This window comes from Bos javanicus, chromosome 17, assembly GCF_032452875.1.
Source record: "Bos javanicus breed banteng chromosome 17, ARS-OSU_banteng_1.0, whole genome shotgun sequence".
In the NCBI taxonomy this organism is placed as follows: domain Eukaryota; kingdom Metazoa; phylum Chordata; class Mammalia; order Artiodactyla; family Bovidae; genus Bos; species Bos javanicus.
Window position 1 is genome coordinate 69,758,858 of NC_083884.1, and position 15,023 is coordinate 69,773,880.

Sequence of the window (15,023 nt, forward strand, 5' to 3'; positions counted from 1 at the left end):
CTGCCCACTATGCTCCAGGTCCTGGGAAGGCAGGACCAAGTCTGCACCCCCAGAGCCTAGCACACAGCTGCACACGCAGCACGTGCTAGGTGAAAGCAAGGAGCATTAGCCCTACGGCCAATGAGAGGACATGCTTACTCATAGACCACCAGGGTCAGTGGCGGAGCCAGCCCTGGCACCTTAGTCCCTGGGTTCAGAACCCTTTCCCATACTAGCATAAATCCACATGTCCTGCCAGAATCATCTCTGAGAAGTGCATGGTGGTGCCCATAAGGGCTGAGGGGTTCATGTTCTCATAGGCACTGGACTTGCTTCCACTTCCCAGCTGAGGCACCAGCTCCAGGAACATAATAAAGACTGGAAGTCAGAGGAAGTCAGCCCTCCACTGCCAGGCTGCCTCCTCTTAATCAGCTTTTATTGTTGTTTAGTTGCCAAGTTGTGTTGGACTCTTTGCGACCCCATGGACTACAGCCTAAGAAGCTCCTCTGTCCACGGGGTTTCCCAGGCAAGAATACTGCAGTGGGTTGTCATTTCCTTCTCCAGGGGATCTTTCCGACACAGGGATCAAACTAGCATCTCCTGCACTGGTAGGTGGATTCTTTACCACTGAACCAGGTGAGAAACCCCTAATGAGCTTATGCTGTGCCTGAAAGCCTTATAAACATCCCCCCCCCCACAGCTACACACTGCCCTAAGGGAGGTTTTCCATGCCCTCAGGACTTCCTCCTCTCTGCACAGAGAGGTGGCTAGCTCTCCCGATAGCCTTCCTTTCCATCCAATACGTCTAGCAGGAGAGACCACAAAGCTCAGCTCCACTCACCCACCCCCTCCCAACCAGGCTAGCTAATCTGCTCTCTTACTGAAGAGATACAAAGAACCCCTTGATGGGCCCTGAGCGTGCCAGCCATGCCAGGCACCTTGGGGAGCCCAGGGCTGTGATAAAGCAGTCACCAGCAGCCCACTGTCTGCTTCAAAGGAAGGTCGCAGATGGCCTTCCTTCCCTGTGGTCAGAGGCCCTGGGATGGCGAGGGCCACTTCAGTTTGGCCAAAGTATTAGTATTAGTCGCTCAGTCGTGTCTGACTTTTTGCGAACCCATGGACTGTAGCCCGCCAGGCTCCTCTGTCCATGGGATTCTCTAGGCAAAAATACTGGAGTGGGTTGCCATTTCCTCCTCCAGGAGACCTTCCCAACTGTACATAAAGGAGACTTCAGCCTGGCCAAAGCCTTCGCCAAGTCCCTGCAGGTCCACACAGCTGATCAGGTACCATGCCCTACTCGCTGACTCTTCATCCTCTCGGCTCCATAACCTTCCAGACCTCTCTGCAGCCCTTCTGGGCTGTCCCAAACTCTCCCAACTGCTTTCACTGCCTGTGGTCCAGCTCCTATTCATACCATCTTCCATGCCCGCACCAGACTGACCTTACTGAAACACAGGAGGCCTCAGTGTGACACTCGAGGCCGGTCACTTCTGCCAAACCCACTTCCCTCCCCTCCGCATGCTCACCTCATCCTCCCAGCTCCCATTCTTCCTGTCACCTCCTGGCACACATTTCTCAAACCGCTGGCTTCTCTTCACACACTTCCCTCCCATACCATGGATTGCCCTTCCTTGCTCCTTCCAAAGCCTGAATCAAGTGCCACTTCTTCCTTCTGAGCTCCTATGGGTGGAGCTGGCTGCTTCTTCCTATATATGTCCATATTAACCACAGGCTTCCTGCCCTGGGTGTGGGGCCTCAGGGATGGTGAGCACCTGGCACCCTACCTGCTACACCTTAGCAAGGCTTAGTCACTGGATTCAGTATCAAGAAAAAAGGTTCTAGTCCTAGTTCTGCCATTTACCAGCTGGCAAACCTTGAACGCTTTCTTCTCAGAACTTCAGTGTACTCATCTACAAAATGGGATAACCACGCTTATCCGGGGAAAGTGAGGGTTCATCATGGGTTAGTGTTCACTCCTGCTCACAGGGGATGGATCTCACTGATGCTCAACCAGAGATGCAAAGTAGAAAATGAAAAGACAGGACCACCAGGTACTCCAACCTCTATGAGGAGGCAGAACATTCACTGAGCAGCTACAGTGTTGTCAGGCTCTTTGCAAGCATTAGTTCTTTTAACCCCCACAACAATCCTTCAAAGTCAGTGTTATCATAAGTTATCATAAGTTTCACAGTGAAAAACTGAGGCTCAGAAGAGTGAAGCAATATGTCAAAGGTCACATGGACATCTGGGCTCAAAGGGTTAGGTGTGAGGCTGAACAGAGCACCTTCTTTCCCCCTCCCTCAGTGTAAACAGACTGGGGGGCTGGACCAGAGCCAGGCCTCACTGGCCCCCCGAAGGTCCTGTTTCAAACCTAGATGCTGGGAATACAAAATATCAAGCAGGTCCCACTGTTTTCTCTCTTTCCCACAGCTTAGAGTTTCCTAGCAGGCGGCACACAGGCACCTTCCCAGGGCAGCAGCTGGTGATCTGGCCCCCTCCTTCGCCAAGTCAAGTCTTGTCTGAGGCCCTAGAACACCCACAGGGCTACCAAGCTGGATTTTCCTTTGAAGCTGGGGCAAGAGGAGGAGGAGAAAAAATGAAGGACGTGTGGCCCCGAGTCATAGACCAGGGCCCCACATGTGCAGTAGTCTCTTTCCAGATGGGCCACCCAGGGACCACTCCACGCCCAGCTCTAGGCTCTCCTGGGAACTGTAACAGCTCAAGAAAAGAGGATGTCCTGAACTTACAAACTGGAGAAGGTGGTGGGAAAGCAGGGAGGCAGGACCTGGCCTGTTAGGAGGGCCCTGGCCCAACAATAACTGGCAGAGACCAAACTACAGGGATGTCAACTGAGCCAGTTATATGATCTCCAAAGTCACAGTCGACTAGGAATAGTGGAGGGCTCAGGGGACAGGGGAACTGCTCTTCCAGATGTTTCTCCCTGCGCCCAGTTCAGATCCATTTCTCCCCTAACAGGAAGCCAACAACCACGGGATCCCAGACAGCACAGCTCCTCACCTCATCTAGCTTGCAGCACTGCACACAGTGAAGCTGGGTGGGAAACTCCAGCTTCAAGAGGCCAGTCTTGGCAATCACATAGGAAAAGGAGGGGGAGGCCAGGGACCCACCCCTCTCAGGCCATCCTCCTCAGGCCAGAGACCTGGTATCCACTGAAATCCTTCTTTCCTTTCTTGACCAACTCCAAAAGGGACCCCTTCCCCACAAACAGGTCTGCTCCTCCTGTCCCCAGAGTCCTCTGGCCACCCGTCCCTGCTGAAGATCCTTCTTTCTTCTCCTCTGGTCCATCTTGGACTTCAACAACCAGCTCAGCTGCCAGCCACACCGAAGGGGCCAATGCTATCAGCACTTGGTCTGCGCTCACACCACCACAGGGCCCTTCACTGGCGGGCTGCTTTCTTGCCTCTCCCCATCACTGGCTACTGCTCCACGGCAGGCAGGGACCATCTCAGGCCCCACAAAGGTTCCCTGCAGAGTAGACTCAAAAGACAGACAAGGTGAAGTAAAAAGGGCCTAGGGCTGGGAATCAGGAGTTCTGGGTTTACTTCCTGGCTTTGCTCCCAACTGACTGAACAGGTGAGATTAATCATTTATTTCAGGCCTCAGTTTACCTATCCATAGGATGAAGGCCATCTCTAAGGTGGCTTTCAGTTTCCTGACTTGAAATGTGTGTCAGAAAATGTTAACTGATCATTTACTTCTCTGCAGGCCTGAGAACAAAGTGAATAAGCCTGGTCCCAGGGAATTCCCTGGTGGTCCACTGGTTAGGACTCTGTGCTTTCACTGCCAAACTGCCAAGGGTCTGTGTTCAATCTCTGGTCAATCCCAACTCAAGATCCCACAAGCTGCAGCCAAATAAAAAAGGCCTGGTCCTAGTTCTGATGCTCATCAGTCTAATGAGTGTAACAAAGTGGTAATGACAACACAGTCTTATCCTTGCTGGACCATCTCTGTGGACCTCTCACACTGCTTAGGAAGTCAAAGTACTGAGCTAAGCCAGGGAAGGTAAGGGCACACAGGTTCCTGTTAGGGACCTTCTGTTCTACCTGTCCAGGACTTGGTTTACTGCTGGGGCCACCACACCATATTAACGGGTGGGAAAGGCAATGGAAACGGTCCTGACTTGGGAGTCAGAACCTCTGATTTCAAGACCTGGCTCTGCCACTGGTGTACTGTGTGAGCTTAAGCAAGTTCCTCTCTTCTCTGTGACTTGAGTTTCCTCATCGTATAAGAAGTTAGGGTTACACTGGTCAAATTCTTAAGATCCCTTCTATAGGAGAGATATAAGTCTATGATTTCATGATCTACTCACAACAGGCACCAAGCAGTCACCTGAGGAGGAAGCTTCTGATCTACTTTCCTCCCCTACCCCATTAGCCCCTGGCAATTGCCAAAACTGTCTTAAGACAACCTTTGGCCCAAGATGGCTGAAACAGACCTTTAATCTGGAGCCAGAGTCCTGGCCATCTCCACTGCAGCCATCAGGGCTAATGTTTCACTTCTCTGGGCTAGCACATGGACTCCTAGCCCTCAACCACGAGACTGGGTTCAGGGCGGTCACTCTGAAACTTCCCATAACTTCCTCTCTTATGGCCTTGGGCAGGAACTTACTTTTGGCTATTTTTTTTGAACCACAATATTGACTCTACAGGGTACATCCAAGTTTTCAGACACCAGAGATTTTAGGGTGGCCAACAGGGTCAAGAAAGTGAGGCAGGGAGAGAGGAAGAGACCTGGAATCCCACCTCAGCCCCAGCCCTATAGACACCAATGATGCAGAGGGCGTCTGCAAAGCCCGGGTTTGTGGTTGGAGGGTGGGAAAGACAGATGTCTGGCTGTTTGGTTGGGGACTACAGCCAAAGGGAGGTGCTCCCACTGGGGCCTCTCTCTGTTCACAAATACCAGAGGTATGCCCTCATTTTCTCCTCAATTTTCAGACCCTTAGAAGGCAAAGAAAGGAAACTAACATTTTCCTAGGCCACTACTTGCACCAGGCACTGTGCTAGGCACTTTTGAATACTTAATCTCTACAGTAATCCTGGGAATAGGTGTTACTGTTGCCCTTTACAGTGAGTAAACAGGCTCAGAGATTCAAGCTCTTGCCCAAGGTCACACAGCCAGCAAGTGTGATTTCTTCCTAAATCTGGCCTTTTCCCACTATTTCACACTGCTTTGTACCCTGAGATCTAGTTAACTTCCTGATAAGCATGTAGTAGGAATTTTTATCTCCCAGAATTCACCAGCAAATCTGAACTCTTTCCTTCCAAGCACCCACAAATACAACTGGTAACTCCTTTCCCACTTTTGACCTCATCCCTCCCAGGACCCTAATCTCTGGTGTTTGGTCTTCAATTCAAAAATATACCCTAAGTCCTCTTTGGGTTCTCACAAGCTACTCCTTGGGGAATTGTGACAAAGCTTCAAGTCAGAGTGAAGGATCAGAATAAGGGGTGTTCTCTGAGTTCTGGACTGGACTAGGCTTGGCTTGCTCTGAGCAAGTGGGAAGAGGCTGGAGGAGAGAGATCCAGTGGGTAAAAGAGAACTCTCCTTAGGGGAGGGGCCTGCATTTCTCTCCAACTTTCCAAAGGAGAAGGAGGTCTGGTGAATACGAGGCTTTGGGACCGTGGAAAATCCCAGAAGTGAACTTTATGGGGTTGCTTGTGTAGGGTGGGTATCTTAAAGATGGTCAAGCCTCTTCCATAAGTCATAAGAGAGGCTGAAGAAGCCTTAGACGATCACAGCTGGTCAGAGAAGGGGAGGAAGGACCCTCTGGAATAGGGTCATGGCTGAGTCCTGTAGGCTCTCCCAGGTGATTGTGTGATGCTCTCTATTGAAGGGGAGGCACATCTCAAGGGAGGCTTGTCAGTTCCGGGCAGAACACTGGTCTCAAGTGACAGGACAGCTGGGATGTGAGTGGGCTCTGGAGTCCATCTTTCCTAAAGGGATCACCAACCCATACATATGATCCCTGTGAGGACTGGACTCAGGGAGTACTCTGGGGGCAGAATATGGCTGCTCAGCTCACCCGGCTTGGAGGGAAGGTGCTGCTCCACTGACTCACACTGCTCTGCCTGCCAGCTGGGGGCTCCTGGGTGTGGGAGATCTAGGTGTGCAATGAGCGGGGCCCCTGCTGTCTCCTTGCCTGCACTCTGGTCTGCGTTTGAAGAGGAAGCGTCGACAGTCTGTCCTGGAGGTGAGGTACCGTCCCCCTGCGGGTACTGGGAAGGGGCAGTGCCTGCCCACCTGTTGCTGGTGACAGGGAGAAACTTGCCTCTGAGGGGGAGGCGGGCATTCTCTGTCCCTTCCATGAGGGGAAGTGACTCTCTATCCCAAGGTGGGAGGGAGGTGACCAATGTCAGTCTATCTAGAGGTCCCTGTGCCTTGAGATGAGGGTCAGTCTGTGCCTGAGCGCGGTGGGGGCAGGGCAGCCCGTCCCTCTGAAGTCGGCCTAAGGTGTCCCCTTGATGTGGCGGTGGCGGCTGCTGAGACAAGGACGTCAGTGGGTCTGGTAGGGGGCGGGATACGGAGAATACCGCGCTGTTGGGGAAGGGGAGACCACCTATGAGCCTGTCAGGAGCTGGCCGAACCAACCAGCCCTAAGGCGAGGGTGGCAGCGCTGGGGTTGGGAAAGGTAGCAGTCGATCTGTGTGCTCCGGTGAGGAGAGCACTCTAGGCCCTTCCTAGGGGCGGGTCAGTCCGCCGGGGGTGGGGGTGGGGGGGAAGGTGCGGGTGGGGCAAAGGAGGTAAGGGATTGTTGTTCCTGGTTGGAAGGGAGACGTGTCTGTCCTTCCTGAGAGCGGCTCTGTCAGCGTCGAGGCACCGCCGCGGGTCCTGCCCCGGCCCCTGGTCCCCTGGCTCCGAGCCCCAGCGATACTCACGCGCCCTCGGCGCCCTGCGAGCCCACGATGAAGCCGAACTTGTCGATGCGGCGCTCGGCGAAGCCGTTGGTCTCTGAGTCGGAGCCCAGAGAGCTGAGCTCGTCGGCGGCTGCGGCGTCGGGGCCCGGGGCCAAGCTCTCCCGGGTCCCCGACAGGCTCCCCTGAGCTGCGGGCGCGCGCGGCCCGTTCTCTTCGAAGCTCTTCGCCATCCTGGCCGCGCCCGCCGCCTCAGCTTCAGCGGCCACCTCAGCCGCCTCAGCCTCCCGACCTCCGCCGACGCCGCCGACGCCCCGCCCACGCGCCGCGCCCATTGGTCGCCGCAAAGCCGGGGGCGGGGCCCTAGGACTTCCCGGGCGCTTCCTCCCCGCAACGCCCAATGGGTGCCGCGGACCCCAGGGCCCGCCCACCTCCCCCAGGCTGGCGCCAACAGGCCCGACGTGAGGGGGCGGGGCAGCCGTCACCCGAAGCCCTCCCCTCCGAACTGCCAATCACCGAGGGCTCACCTGAAAGAGCTTTAGGGCTTTTCCGGATTAGCCCCTGCCTGGCGGATACCTGCAGCACCGCGAAGGCAGAGACCGAGGGCGCCCTCTGGGAGTACTCGCCCTCTCCTCGCGAGACCTTAAGGACGTGGGTGAGGATTGTTTTCCCATTCATTTATGAGTAGCTCTGAGGAGACTCGGGATGGGTTCGGGGACTCGCCCTGGGACATGGCAGCTTGAAGAGGTAGGCTGAGACAGAAATTCAGCAGCCCTTTCCTTCCCCTGCTCACTGCTTCTGGGGCCTATTCAGTTCAGGTCAGTCGCTCAGTCGTGTCCGACTCTTTGCGACCCCATGAATCGCAGCACGCCAGGCCTCCCTGTCCATCACCAACTCCCGGAGTTCACTCAGACTCATGTCCATCGAGTCAGTGATGCCATCCAGCCATCTCATCCTCTGTCGTCCCCTTCTCCTCCTGCCCCCAATCCCTCCCAGCATCAGTCTTTTCCAATGAGTCAACTCTTCGCGTGAGGTGGCCAAAGTACTGGAGTTTCAGCTTTATTGCTGCTGCTGCTGCTAAGTCGCTTCAGTCGTGTCAGACTCTGTGCGACCCCATAGACTGCAGCCCACCAGGTTCCCCCATCCCTGGGATTCTCCAGGCAAGAACACTGGAGTGGGTTGCCATTTCCTTCTCCAATGCGTGAAAGTGAAAAGTGAAAGTGAAGTCACTCAGTCGTGTCTGATTCAGCTTTATTAGGGAGACCTAATTAATAAGAACGACTTCCCTGGTGGCTCAGACGGTAAAGCGTCTGCCTACAATGCGGGAGACCCGGGTTCGACCCCTGGGTCAGGAAGATCTGGAGAAGGAAATGGCAACCCACTCCAGTATTCTTGCCTGGAAAATTCCACGGACGGAGGAGCCTGGTAGGCTACAGTCCATGGGGTAGCAAAGTGTCGGATACGACTGAGCAACTTCAATGTCAATGTCAGTAAGAATAATGATCAAGGACTGTTGAGCCACTCACTGCCCTGAATGACTTCTACCTACTTTCTCTTATTTTCCCAAGAGCCTTATTGAGATATATAATTGGGTTTAAAGTATATAATTGTGTTTTAAGTATATTTGTATTGTTGTGCAGCCATCACTGTAACCTAATTTTAGAACGTTTTCATCACTCCAAAAAGAAATTCATTCCTATCCTTACCAGTCACTCCCCATCCTTCCTCCCCCAGTCCCTGGCAACAACTAATCTGTCTCCATAGTTCTGCTTTTTCTGGACATTTCATATAAATGGCATCATACAGTGTGTGGCCTTGTGTCTGGCTTCTTTCACCTCAGATGTTTTCAAGGTTCATCCGTTTTCATGTCTCTTGGGTAGATAGCTAGGAGTGGGAATTGCTGGGTCTTTAACCTTTTGAGGAACTGGCAAACTGTTTTCCAAACTGGTCACACCATCACACCATCTCTTGCAATCTTTCAGCAAGGAGGTAGATAACTATTTTTAGGTTTCACTGGTGGCTCAGTGGTAAAGAATCTGCCTGCTAATGCAGGAGACTCAAGTTCAATCCCTGGGTCTTGAAAATTCCCTGGAGAAATAAATGGCAACCCACTCCAGTATTCTTGCCTGGGAAATTCCATGGACGGGCTACAGTCCATGGGGTCACAAGAGAGTCCAGCATGACTTAGCGACTAAACACCAGAGACTACTTAGTCCCATTTTACAATTAAAGAAACTGAGGTGCAGGGAAGTGCTGTCAGCTGCCTGAAGTCTCAGGACTAGCTTGTGGCAGAGCCAGGATTTGAATCTAGCTCTTACCAACAGCATTCTTGGCAACAGATACTCTTGCCTGGAGAATCCCACGGACAGAGGAGCCTGGCGGGCCGGAGTCCGTGGGGTCACAAAGAGTCGGACACGACTGAGCGACTAACACTACTACCACTACTACTTACCAACAGCTTCTACTGGGAAGCACAGGCTAACAGTATTTATATAGACTTAGCTCCTGGCAGCCAACTTCTTACCCCAGGGTTTATCAACTCGTAGAATCGTAATGGTAACTCCTCACCTCAGTCCAGTACTTTATGGCTCATAAGTCACAACCATATTGTCATGACACTTGCCTGCAGACCTACTGGGAGACAGGCTTAGAGAGGAGAAGGGACCAGAAGACCCAAGCCTGAGTTGCAGAACCTGGGATAGGCTGCTAAGGGGCCCAAAGCAGCCCCAAGAAGGAAGGTCTTAAGCCGTGACTTCACCAGCCGTTCCTTAATGCCATGTGGCTCAGACATTCTTGAAGACTTCACTGTGCAGTCTTGACATTCCATAGGCTTCTGGTTTTCCATAAACAGGGCAATAACAGATACAAGGGTGAGCACATGCTATTTTGGTCTTAAACTCTGTCTGGGAGGATGTGTTCCACCTCTCTAGCAGCTCCAGAGTGGTGGGCTCTTAGTCCTTGCTCCCAGGAAGGGCAGAGTACACCTGGCCAGAGGAGGAGGGCCTATCCCAAGGGAGGGAGAAAGAGTCACATGCCTGGATCAAATGTCCAGGTCTGGCAAAGTATCCACAGCCCTTTGACTGCAGTTCTGGTTCTACACTCATATCCCAAACATGCTCAGCTCTATGAGGCGCCTGTACAGTTCACTTCAGGGGCATTTGGGGTGGGGGTGGGGGTGGGCAGATTAGAAGCATCCAGTGTCCTTCCTTAGGAGACTGGATAGATGTTGATCTCAAGTTAAGGCCTTGAGGCTCCAGCTTTTACTTTTCTTACATAAGACCATCCAGGGGAGCTCCCTGGTGTTCCAGTGGTTATGATGGCACTTTCACTGCCGAGGGCACGGGTTCCATCCCTGAACAGGGAACTGGGATCCCGCAAGCCACAAGGGGATGGCAAAAGAAAAAAAAGGACCACCCTTAATGTGAATCTCTGCTGTCACTGTGTGACCTTGAGCAAATCACTTCTCTCTGAGCCCATGTCCTTACCTGTAAAATGAAAATAAATGAAAAAATGTCTCCTTGTTGTCCCTGAGACTTTTACTGTGATCTGTGTGGTAAGCATCTGGCACGTGGAAATACCCAGTCAATGGGAACCAGGAGTGGTGGCATCTGTAGTTTGCCAAACATTTGCAAATTCATTATTGTCTTGAGTATCTCCCACCACAGTCTGAGGCTGCAGCAGGGGAGTTTTCCTAGTTTTTGGCTTGGGAGACTTCACTTCATGGCTGTGCCTCTCAGTAAGTGGATGTTCTCATGCAAAATTGCTTAGCTTGGGACTTGGCTGGTGGTCCAATGGTTAAGACTGAACTTCCATTGCAGGGGGCGGGTGAGTTCGATCCCTGGTCAGGGAACTAAGATCCCACATGCCCTGCATTGTGGCCAAAATTAAAAAAAAAAAAAAAAAAATTTGCTTAGCTTCTCAGATCCTGTTTCCTCTTCTAAAAAATGTCAGTCATTACTTGGTGAAGAATTGGTGGACCATCTCTGAAGCCTTCAGCATACAGTGGATAATAAATAAATGTTACAGTTCTTTACTTCCGACTCCAGAGCTCTTTAACTTATCTGATGTTACTCTAGTAACTCTGGGGGAGGGCTGGGCAGAAGTGGAGGCAGAAGGAAATGAGGAAGGCTCTCTGCAGTGCTCTGGAAGAACAGTGTGCAGCAAGCACAAAGGCCCTGAAAGGGAAGCAGGTTCAGAAGACAGTGTAGCTGAGTGAGTAGGAAAGCAGAAGTGAATGAATGGATGGTTCAGAAGAATGCCCTGCACAATCACGTGGTTCACTGGAACACAAAATAGAGGCCTTTGGCAACACTGTGAAACACCCTGGTAGACCGGCTGCAGTATTCTTCAAAGGATAAGAGGTGCATGGCCAGACCTACAGGAATGTGTTGAAAACCGGCGAGTCTTATCTTACTGGCATCATAAGTAGGAGTGTATGAGGCCCTGACACAGGCCTCCGGCCAGCACCCTGACCTGGATCCTAGAATATGCTCAGGAAATGCCAGTGTTCGCCAGGAACAAACAGATGTCCAGATATCATAGTCTTTATCTATAGTGACAGCAGAGCTGACGTTCATAAAGTAGATAGCTGGTGCCCAGGAGCCTATGAAGAGCAAACAAACTATAAAGCTTCTTTATCCCTTTGGTTCAGTTCAGTTGCTCAGTCGTGCCGACTCTTTGCGACCCATGGACTGCAGCACGCCAGGCTTCCCTGTCCATCACCAACTCCGGGAGCTTACTCAAACTTATGTCCATAGAGTTGGTGATGCCATCCAATGATTTCATCCTCTGTTGTCCCCTTCTCCTGCCTTTGATCTTTCCCAGCATCAGCGTCTTTTCCAATGAGTCAGTTCTTTCCATCAGTTGGTCAAAGTATTGGGAGTTTCAGCTCCAGAATCAGTCCTTCCAATGAATATTCAGGACTGATTTCCTTTAGGATGGACTGGTTGGATCTCCTTGCAGTCCAAGGGACTCTCAAGTCTTCTCCAACACCACAGTTCAAAAGCATCAGTTCTTCAGAGCTCAGCTTTCTTTATAGTCCAACTTTCACATCCATACATGACCACTGGAAAAACCATAGCTTTTTAGTTAATAAAGTCTCTCACTGTTTCCATTGTTTCCCCATCTATTTGCCATAAAGTGATGGGACTGGATGCCATGATCTTAGTTTTCTGAATGTTGAGTTTTAAGCCAACTTTTCCTCTCTCCTCTTTCCCTTTCATCAAGAGGCTCTTTATCCCTACACTGAGGATAACAGTTAAGACTGTTTTGGCAGACAACACAAATGGGGTTAGCACAAAAGTGCAGTTAGAAGGTCCCACAGCTTAAAAACATTCACTTTTTTGTATATAAGCTTCAGGAGCAGTTTGATTCAAAGGTTGTCACCAAGGATGTCAGCCTTGTTACCCCCTTTTCTCTTTGTCCTCCTTCCTCTGGTCACTTCATCCTCAAGCTAGAATTCATGGTAGCAGCTCCAGGCTCACATGCTTCCTCCATCTATCCATCCAGTGGATGACTCTTCTGGTAGCTTCTGTTCAATGATGGGAAAGGAGTACGACAAGGATGTATATTGTCACCCTGCTTATTTAACTTATATGCAGAGTACATCATGCAAAATGCCGGGCTGGACGAAGCACAAGCTGGAATCAAGGTTGCCAGGAGAAATAATCAATAACCTCAGATACACAGATGATACCACCCTTACGGCAGAAAGCAAAGAGGAACTAAAGAGCCTCTTAATGAAAGTGAAAGAGGTCCCAACATTTCATGGCAAATAGATGGGGAAACAATGGAAATAGTGAGACTGTATTTTCTTGGACTCCAAAACCACTGTAGATGGTGACTGCAGCCACGAAATTAAGACACTTACGCCCTCAAAGAAAAGCTATGACCAACTTAGACAGCATATTAAAAAGCAGAGACATTACTTGGCCAATAAAGGTCCATCTAGTCAAAGATATGGTTTTTCCAGTAGTCATGTATGGATGTGAGGGTTGGACCATAAAGAAGGCTGAGCAATGAAGAACTGATGCTTTTGCACTGTGGTGCTGGAGAAGACTCTTGAGATTCCCTTGGACTGCAAGATCAAACCAGTCAACCCTAAAGGAAATCAGTCCTGAATATTCATTGGAAGGACTGATGCTGAAGCAGAAGCTCCAATACTTTGGCCACCTGATGTGAAGAACTGAGTCCTTAGAAAAGACTCTGATGCTGGGAAAGATTGAAGGCAGGAGAAGGGGACGACAGAGGATGAGATGGTTGGATGGCATCACCGACTCAATGGATGAGTTTGAGCAAGCTCCAGGAGTTGGTGATGGATAGAGAAGCCTGGCGTGCTGCAGTCCACAGGGTTGCAGAGTCGGACACGACTGAGCAACTGAATTGACTGACTGTTCAGTGGTGAGGAGGCTGTTTTCTTTCACTCTGTACTAGGACACAGGTCTATCTCTAATTTAATCATCACCACGGCTCAGAGATACGGAGCACCAACTTGTTTAGTTGACCTCAGCCTAAGACAAGGCAGATGTCACCACCCTTATGGCAGAAAGCAAAGAGGAACTAAAGAGCCTCTTAATGAAAGTGAAAGAGGAGAACGAAATAGCTAAAAACTCAACATTCAAAAAACTAAGACCATGGCATCCAGTCCCAACACTTCATGGCAAATAGATGGGAAAACAATGGAAATAGTGATTTTGGAGTCCAAGAAAATAAAGTCTATTTCCATTGTTTCCCCTTTGCATTATAGGAATAAATGAAACATTACCTAAAAGGATGGCTGTAATTACAGTGTACTGCATATTTCAAGTACTCTGATACAATTTTTGTATACATTCTCTTAATATATAATTTTAGAACGTGAAATGGGTCTAATCATTAGTGGCCTCCAATGGGCTACATGGTTTTCATTTCAAGCAGCTGGTGGAACTGAAATTCCTTAGTGTCTACTACTTGAAGAACCCTCTTCATCCAAGTCTTCAAAATCAGTGAGCCTGAAAGCACCGCGCCAGGCCGTTTTCCCAGAAATCTCACAGCAGGAGCATTTCTCCCCATTTCACAGTCTGGCAAGGTGTGAGGATGCTGTGGTCACCAGGAATACAAGAGCAGCTTTAGCCTTCCAGAGCCCTTGCTGGCCTCGGGGTATCCATCTTATCTAGAAAATTGGCCAGATAATCCCCAGAGGAATGCAAGTGAGGTCAGAAAAGCTGTGCAAGCAAGGGGCTGCCTACACGCTGTAGGCTCTAAACAAGAAGTGCAGAGAGCTGGGCTGCACGCCGGGCCTGCAGCCACTGGCAACCACAGGGCCGCCTGGTCAATGGGCCTTCTGCAACTGAGTGAGCCAGAACAGATGTTCATTCAGGAGCTCCGGGAAGCTGAGTTCAGGCCCTGGACGGCGGCTCAAAGGACCCATTCACTGACATTCCGCCAGCAGCATTCCCAACATCTAGGCACAGCCTCAGTCACGGAAGGCCTGTGAGATCTGCCCATCTGTGGAGGACAGGCTGGTCCCAGAGCCATACCGGGAAGAGAAGAGAGCTTGGAGTGTGGGACTCCCCCAGCTCTACTAACCCCCTTTCCCCTGGAACAAGACCCAGGGGCTGTCCAGGGGGATTTCTGGTGTTGGTCATGGAGAAGCAACCAACAGCTGGCTTACTTCTGGCACCCAAACCTTGGAACTTCAGGAAGCCAAATTTCAGTCCTGGCCCCTGGGGGAAATTTCTAGTTACCAGGCGGGAAGCAAATGTCAGAGTGAGGAATAACATCCCACTAACCAAGTTGCAAACGTGAGCAGTTTGTAATGGAGCCACATAACTGGCAGTCGAAGGGCCACTTGAGCCCAAGGTCTAGAGCTGGAAACTGAGCTTGGCGAGGCAGTGGAGGGAATGGTGACTAGAACACTGTGACTTCGGGGATGGCCTCACCCCTCTGGGCCTGGGAAATGACTTCTCAGGATGAAATGGAAGCAATGAAAGAAAAGGCACTGGGAACTCTCAGGGGGGAAACACACAAGATCTTCAGAATGAAATCAACATTAGGTTTAAAACCAGGAAATGGTTATCAACAGGCTCTCAACTTCCTCCCTGTGAACACCCACGCACAGCAGCACCTACCTCCCTGTGACAGCACAACTCTGAAAATAACCGCCTGAGCCTGGCCCCCACGAGGGGGCGAGGA

The 15,023-nt window shown here is 51.0% G+C and overlaps 1 protein-coding gene across 1 annotated transcript in view; it reads right to left on the reverse strand.

Moving 5' to 3' along the window:
• Window positions 1–7,189, reverse strand: part of TBC1D10A (TBC1 domain family member 10A) — a 28,779-nt gene extending 21,590 nt beyond the window's left edge. The window contains exon 1 of the mRNA XM_061385332.1: window positions 6,876–7,189. Coding sequence (XP_061241316.1) covers window positions 6,876–7,186 — 311 coding nt within the window. The 5' untranslated portion in view covers window positions 7,187–7,189. The remainder of the gene's footprint in view (window positions 1–6,875) is intronic.
• Window positions 7,190–15,023: the final 7,834 nt, after the last annotated feature.